The 6,859-nt window shown below is 60.8% G+C and overlaps 1 protein-coding gene across 1 annotated transcript; it reads right to left on the bottom strand.

Moving 5' to 3' along the window:
- Nucleotides 1–2,149: 2,149 nt before the first annotated feature.
- IRX5 (iroquois homeobox 5) lies at nucleotides 2,150–6,494 on the bottom strand. Its single transcript, XM_075040271.1, has 3 exons — nucleotides 6,034–6,494; nucleotides 4,403–4,808; nucleotides 2,150–4,131 (listed from the first exon to the last, which is right to left on the bottom strand). Exons 1-3 carry the CDS (start codon nucleotides 6,280–6,282, stop codon nucleotides 3,365–3,367), a joined length of 1,422 nt encoding a protein of 473 aa, XP_074896372.1. The 5' UTR covers nucleotides 6,283–6,494; the 3' UTR covers nucleotides 2,150–3,364.
- Between the last annotated feature and the right edge of the window lie 365 nt (nucleotides 6,495–6,859).

Genomic DNA, 6,859 nt, shown 5'->3' with positions numbered 1-6,859 from the left:
GCTGCCGCCCTGCGTCCGGGGCGGAAAGGGGCGAGCTGTTTCCCGCGGGCGCGGAGCGGCGCCCCGCGGAGGCTGGGCCGTTCCCACCTGCGCCCGTGGGCAAGCACCTGCTCGCAGGCGCGCTGGTGGGAGCCCAGCCCGCAGGGCCCCGCCGCCAGCCCCGCTCTTCCCTCTCGCCTGCCCCCCCCCAAACCGCTCCGCAGTGACAAGGAAGCCCTCCTGCCCCCAAACCTCCGCGGAAGCGGCGGCCCTGCCCGGCACCCCGGCAGCGGTCCGCTCCCAGCGTGAAGCGTCGCTCCCGGCCTCTCCGGAGGCTGCTCCCGAGTAACCTACGGCAGCTTTAATTGACATCAGACGTTATTTTTATTTTAAGATATCCTGAAAAATTTTTTTTGAACAACAAATTAACATGCCAGAGGCAAAAAAGGCGGACGCTGCCCCCTCCCCCCTGCTCTGTTCTAAAAAAGAAACGGGGAAAATCGTGCTTATGTTAAAGACAGGCAGTACAGTACATCTCCCGTGGCAGGGGAAAAGGGTGAAGAATAAAATTTTTGTATGAAATCGATGGGGCTACAATAACAGTTATGGTTTAAAATAGGCGACAGGCTGCAACCTAAAGGAAACGGTTAATTCCCTTAGGAATTTATACATCAAACGAAAACCGTACTGAGATCGCTGATAGACCTATTCAAAATAGCCCCGATTATAAGGAATAGGGCTTTTGAACGAGCGAAGCTCCTAAGCCGCTTTGCAAAATAGCTTTTTCAGAGATAGGAAGATCAGCTGGGGAAAGGTAGAGTGACAATTAAAAAAAAAAATAAATCCATAGCTAGATGAATAATTAAAACCTATTTATTTTGAGATAGTCTTTCCACTGCGGGACCTGTTGTCTCCGGAGCGCGGTCCGCAGGGGCTTTGTCAGCTCCCTGCAGCAAAGGGCGCTCGGGAGTTCCACCCGAGTTCAGCCAGAGGCGATGTCTGCCGGGAGTCAAGGTGCCGGGAAGAGCCCGGGCTGGAGGCGACCCGCGGCGGTTTGCCTTCAGCCCCCCACTTTGGAGCTGCTCCTGCCCGGGCCAGCTCTGCCCCTGTCCCTCACCGCGCGAACTTTCTCCCGTTTTAAACAAGGCAGGTGAGTCCGATAAAGCTCACTGCTGCGCGAAAAATACGCCGTCCTGCGGGTCTCCCCGACTGGAAATAAAAGATCCAACCGAGGAATTGGAGCGTTTTTTAAAAAATCATTTATAATTTATAAAGTGACAAAATAACATACTATTATCCCAGGAATATTTGATTCTTTACACATTCGGCTTGAAACAATTTTGATTTTAAACCAGATTATCTACAAAGATCGCATAACCAAGTGAACACGGACTGCATCTTTGAAACAAAATAGAAACTAGTATTTAAAATCCCGTAAAATGTAAATATGCATGAGTAAACCTGTTACAGCTAATAAACGGCCCTGACAAAGTTGAAGAGATTACAAAATAATTATCTGTCTCGTAAAGGAAAAAACCCACACACAAAACGGAGGGGTGTCTGGGCACCATCTCCAGCGGTCCCAGCGATATTCCCATCACATTAACAGCGGCGATGCGGTCGCGTACAACTGACACCCACAAAATCCGATCTGAACAGGGAAAAACCCGTCCCCGGAGCCGGATGCTGGAACAGTTCCTCGCCGTTATTTGTTCGGAGGGTGCCCGGGCTGCTCGGGTCACCGCACCGACGGGGACTGACTTGCGCTTTGAGGTTCCGCGCCGGGTGCCGCTGGGGAGCACCTAACTCGCTCAGGAACCCGCTCTCCCCCTGGCTCGGGCTGCGGAGCGACAGAAACGCGCCGAGAGGGCTCAGGGCGCTCTCTGTCCCCGTACGCAGGGGACGTCTGGCGGCTGCGAGCGCTCCGGTGGCCCGTCCCCAGCCCCGGCGGCCGCCGCGGTCTGCCACCCGCTGCGGCGTGGCGGGCGCTGCGCGGAGCGGGGCGCGGCGGCCCCGCGGGGCTCCCGCACAGCCGAGCGTGCGGCGGGAGCCAAACTCGGGCCGAGTGTGACACCTACCTGCCAGCGCCGGGAAGCACCGCGCCCGCGGCCGGCCCTGCGCGGGGCTGCGCGGCCGCGGCCGGGCGCCCAGACCGCGCCGTCCCGTGGGCCGAGGGCAGCGGTGCAAAACGCCGGGGGGAGGGGGGTGGGGGGAAAGGGCCGGGGCCGAGGCGTCCCCCGCCGCAGCGAGTGCCTTTGCCTGTGCAATCCCCATCCCCGGCCACCGCCGCAGCACCTCTGCAGCAGCGACGCGGGCTAAATCTGGCAGAAAATCGAACTCATTAGCAAAGTTCACCAGCTGATTGCTTTGCATAAAACGCGACACTGATTGGAAGTAATTAGGTTAAAAGATGGGACTGCGCTTCGATTTGGTGTTTCTAACAAGTGCTTTTGTGCGTGGCCTGAGTTAAGCCTTTACCTCCGGAAACAGCGTCCCTCCCGCGCCTCTCCCCGTTCCCGTCCCGGTGCCGCTGCCGCTCGCTTCTCCCCGGCCCCGCAGGCGGCTCTCACCGCCGGAGCCCGACCTTTTAGAAATCGTCAGTCACTTTGAAAAAGGCTTCGGGTACTACGGTAAGGTCCTAAAAGGAGCCCTGCGTCTCTTTTAAAACGTGTATTTTTTTTTTTTTCCGCAGCTATGCACGTATCTGCCCGTTGCAAAAAAAGAGTGGTTTTGATTCTGTTAAAAATCTCTTTTAATTAAATATTTGCATTTTACAAAGGCGGCTGCAGTTTTTTTGTATCTAATAAGTATAACCTATTTCCTTTTTTTTTTTTGCATTATAGTTTAGCTCACACCCAAGAAAAAAAAAACAATAGGCATAAAAAATTAAATTAAACTTGTATATATATATTTTAAAACTATGAAACAATTCGGAAAAAGACACAGAAATGTATATATTTATATTACGAAAACAACATTAATGCCTGTACAGGTGTCTTGATTTCATAATTTACTTCAAAGATACTGTATTATCAATTTAAATACAAAAAGCTACATTAAATATACAGAATAAGATTTAATACAAATCTTTCCTCTTTGTGTGTGTGAGAGAGAGCGTGTCACTCGTTTGCTTTTCACTTGGTTAAGACATTTCTGGGCTGTTTCCACCCAGCCATTTCCAATAGACTCTATAAACTTTTGAAGGGGGTGCTGGGAGGGAGGGAGGGGGCAGCTGGTCTTTTTCTGTTTGTTTTGTTTTTCTTTTGGTAGTGGAAAAATAACTGGCAGAGCAATTCATTATTTCTCTCAATAAATTAAAAAAAAAAAAAAAAGAAAAAAGAACAAAACCACAGTCCCGGGAGGGGGTAAGGAGGAGAAGCCGATATTAAATGTTGGACATACCTTTCTTCAGTTCGTAAGGTGAGTCTTTGCAAAGGTCTACTTGGGACTGGCTCCTGATCATTTTAGCGTCTTTAGCCAGGCTCTCGGCTCTGCTGAGGACAGTCTGGTTTAATCCATTGAAGTGGGCGCCGGGGGCGGCGGCGGCGGGGCCGCCGGCGGGGTGCCCGTGCAGGGCCCCGAAGGAGCCGTAGTTCGTATAACCGGGGTAGAAGGGCGCCGTGTAGTAGAGCGGCCGCGGCAGGACCGCCCCGTTGGGGAAAGGGCACTGCGCCGCCGGCGAGCGCGGCCGCGGCGGCGAGCGCGACGGGCCGCCGCCGCCCAGCACGGCGGGGCCGGGGGGCGCCGCCTCGCCGCCGGCCTCCTTCGCCTTGTCCGCCGAGGTGGCGATCTCGGCCAGCGACCAGAGCTTGGGCTTGGCGAGGGCCGCCTGCTGCGGCGAGTGGATGACGGAGGCGCCGGTGGCGGTGGGCAGCAGCGGGTGCAGGTCGGAGGCGTGCGGCGGCCCGGCGGCGGCGGAGGGCGGGCGGTACGGCGGGGGCTCCTCGCCGCCCGCCGGCGGCAGCCCGCGGCCCGCCGGGCACGGCCCCAGCGGCGAAGAGCCGGGCGCCTTGGGGGGGGCGGGCGGCCCGTCGAGCCGCTCCTCAGCCGGCTCTTTGCAATCCGAGTCGCTGAGGCCGCCCTCGGCCTCCCGGGGGCCGGGGGACTCCTGGAGGCGCTCGCAGCCCGGCGCTGCCTTGGGATCCGCCGCTCCTGGGGAGGGGGGGGGGAAAGGAGAGGGGTGGGGGGCAGCTCTCTGGCTCGCCCTGCGCCCCCAAACCCGCCCACCCGCTTGGCCACCCACCCCCCCTCTTCCCGGCCCCGCCGTCTCCAGGCCCGCAGCGCTGCCCTCCGGCTCCCCCCCCCACACCCCCACACCCCCCCCCGGCTGCCCGCTCGGGGGGACAGGCCGCCCCCGCCGCGCCGGGCCGTGGGCAGCCCCGAGGGCGCGGCCGCGGCGTCCCGGCCGAGCCCGCTGCCCTACCTGTGTCCGGCGTCCCGGGGTCCCCCTTCTCCTCCAGCTTCTGGGGCTCATCCTCGTCGTTTTTCTCCAAGTCGATGTTCTCCTCTTCCTCCTCGTCCTCGCTGCGGTTCCGCGGGGTCCAGGTCATTTTGTTCTCCTTTTTGAGCCGCCGCCGCGCGTTGGCGAACCAGGTGGAGACCTGGGTGAGGGTCATTTTGGTGATGATGGCCAGCATGATCTTCTCGCCCTTGGTGGGGTAGGGGTTTTTCCGGTGCTCGTTGAGCCAGGCCTTGAGGGTGGCCGTGGCGTCCCGCGTCGCGTTCTTGCGGTACGCGGGGTCCCCGTAGGGGTAGGAGCCGAGCGGCGCCGCGTACGGGTGGTACCCCAGGGAGCCGGCCATGCCCGGCGTGTGGTCGTAGGGCGAGCCCTGGGGAGAGAGGGGAGAGCGGCCCGGCGGGGCGAGGTCAGGCGGCCGCGGGGCGGCAATGACACGGCAAGGGCAGCGCCAGGGCCTGCCCGCGGCCCCTGCCCGCGCCCCGCTGCCTCTCCCCCGGCGCCGGGCCCTGCCCGGCTTCTCCCCGGCTCTTTGCCGGGAGAACGGGCGGAAGGGCCTGGGGGCTCGCCGGGGCCGGCAGGCTCCGGCCCCAGGAGGCCACCGGCCGCCTGCAGCAGTTCAGCGCCTCTCCCCCAAATGCAGGCGCGGAAAAGCAAGTGGGCAGCGCGGCGTGGGGGCGGACAACGGCGGGAGGACCCTTCCCTTCCCCCCCGCGCCGCGATCGCGGCGGGTAACCTGCCGGGCCCAGGCGGCCGGGCCGCTCCTCTGCCAGGCCAAGTGGTGGGAGGAGGAAAAAAATAAAGGGAAGAAGAGAAAAGAGAAGAGAAGAAAAGAAGAAAAGAGACAAGAAAAGAGGAAAGAGAAAAGCAGGAAAGGCAGAAAAAGGAAAGAAGAAGCTGCGAAACTCTACCTAAACCCTAAACAGAGGGGAGAAGCTGAGCAAAACTCCCGGGGTTATGGGGGGAACTGCGGGGCACTGGCGGCGGCCGCAGCTCTGCTGCGGGGATGCCCCGGGCCGGCCCCGCGGTGCCCCCGCAGGCGCGCACGGCGGCGCAGTGCCCTGCTTTCCCCTTCCCTTCCCCGCGCAGCGCCCGCGGAGCAGCTCGCGGCCATGGGATTAGAGCTCTGCAAGATTTAAGCAGCCTAATTATCGCCGTGCAGGGGGAAAGTTGCCTGGGTTTATCGCCCGGATTTTTCCCATCGCCGGCCGCTGCTGGGTTCCTTCCCTTTTCAATCGCAACCAGCTAATTGTTGCGAAATTACTACCGCCGTTTTATTAAAAAAAAAAATTTTTTTTCTTTTTTTTTGAGAGAATGAAATCGGTCCCCGCCTGCCCCAGCCCCGTCTCGCCTGGGCCATGCCGGCGGCTCCCCCCGCGCCCGGCCCTGCCCGCCGCTGCCGCCAGCAACAGTGTGCGGCAGCAGCACGGGGCGGCGATGCGGGAAAGTTGGGCGGCGAGGCGGGGAGCCGCGCTCCCTTTTGTCCCCGATATCTCAAAAATAAAATCGGAACAAAAAGCAGGCCCGGGAGGAGGGGCAGGCGCCCGCGGGTTGCCGCCGTGCCCGGCGCGGTGCCGGCTGCCCGGGGCTGCTCTTACCACGTAGGAAGTGAAGGCGGCGGCGGCGGCGGCGGCCGGGTCGGTGCCGTACTGGAGGTGGGAGTTGTAACCCGGGGAAGGGGCGGTAAAGGCGGTAGATCCGGCATAAGGGGAAAAAGCGGAGCCCGAAGAAGATCTCCCAAGTTCATCGGTCCTGGGTCCGGAGATCACGCTGGTGCTGTACGCCGGGCAGGAGTAGAGAGCCAAGGACGCTGACGGCTGGTACAAGTAACCCTGAGGATACGACATGGCCAGGCGCACACATATACCCGGGAGCCCAAGGCGCCGGGAGGGAGCCGCCGCGCTGCTGGGCTGGGGCTGCTGCGGCCGGGGCTTCGCGGGCGCCTCTCCGCCCTCGCCAGCTGGGCAGCGGCGGCACCTTGCTCTGTGCCGGGGCTGCTGCTCCGCGCTCGCCTGCAGCCTGGCACCGCTTCCTCCTTTTTCTCCCCCCCTCTCTTCCCCGTCTCTTCCCCCCCCCTCCTCTCTCTCTCTCTCTCTCCCCCCTTGCACTGGGGGGCTTTTTTTCCCCCCCCTTCCTCCTCGCTCTCGCTTTCCGAAGGGTCCTGCCAAGATGCTAAGTTGGAAATTGCAGCTCCTGACGCCTTCTGCGCGGCCCGGCGAGGCTCCTCCTTCGCGGGGTGTTGTCAGTGGAAGGACTGGCAGGACCCCGCTGGGCTGCCGCGGCCGGGCCCAACCAGCGGGAGGGCTCCGCGCTTCCCTCGGCCCTCCCCAGCGCTCAGAGGCTCAAGTGCGCCGGCTCCTGGATTGCAGTCACCTCCGAGCCATTTAAGATCAGCTCCAACTTTCTGCATGTGCTAAATACCGT

The sequence above is a fragment of the Buteo buteo genome, chromosome 11 (assembly GCF_964188355.1).
Source record: "Buteo buteo chromosome 11, bButBut1.hap1.1, whole genome shotgun sequence".
Taxonomy (NCBI): domain Eukaryota; kingdom Metazoa; phylum Chordata; class Aves; order Accipitriformes; family Accipitridae; genus Buteo; species Buteo buteo.
Note: the sequence above shows the minus strand (reverse complement) of the source record. Positions and strands in the feature narration are given on the sequence as shown.

What these genes read in the sequence shown, in the direction of transcription:
- IRX5 (XM_075040271.1), bottom strand. Translation starts at nt 6,282, where the DNA reads ATGTCGTATCCTCAGGGTTACTTGTACCAGCCGTCAGCGTCCTTGGCT. An exon ending in CCGCCTTCACTTCCTACGTG is followed by an intron (nt 4,809 to 6,033) that starts GTAAGAGCAGCC and finishes CTCTCTCCCCAG; the next exon opens with GGCTCGCCCTACGACCACAC. An exon ending in CCCCGGGACGCCGGACACAG is followed by an intron (nt 4,132 to 4,402) that starts GTAGGGCAGCGG and finishes CCCCCTCCCCAG; the next exon opens with GAGCGGCGGATCCCAAGGCA.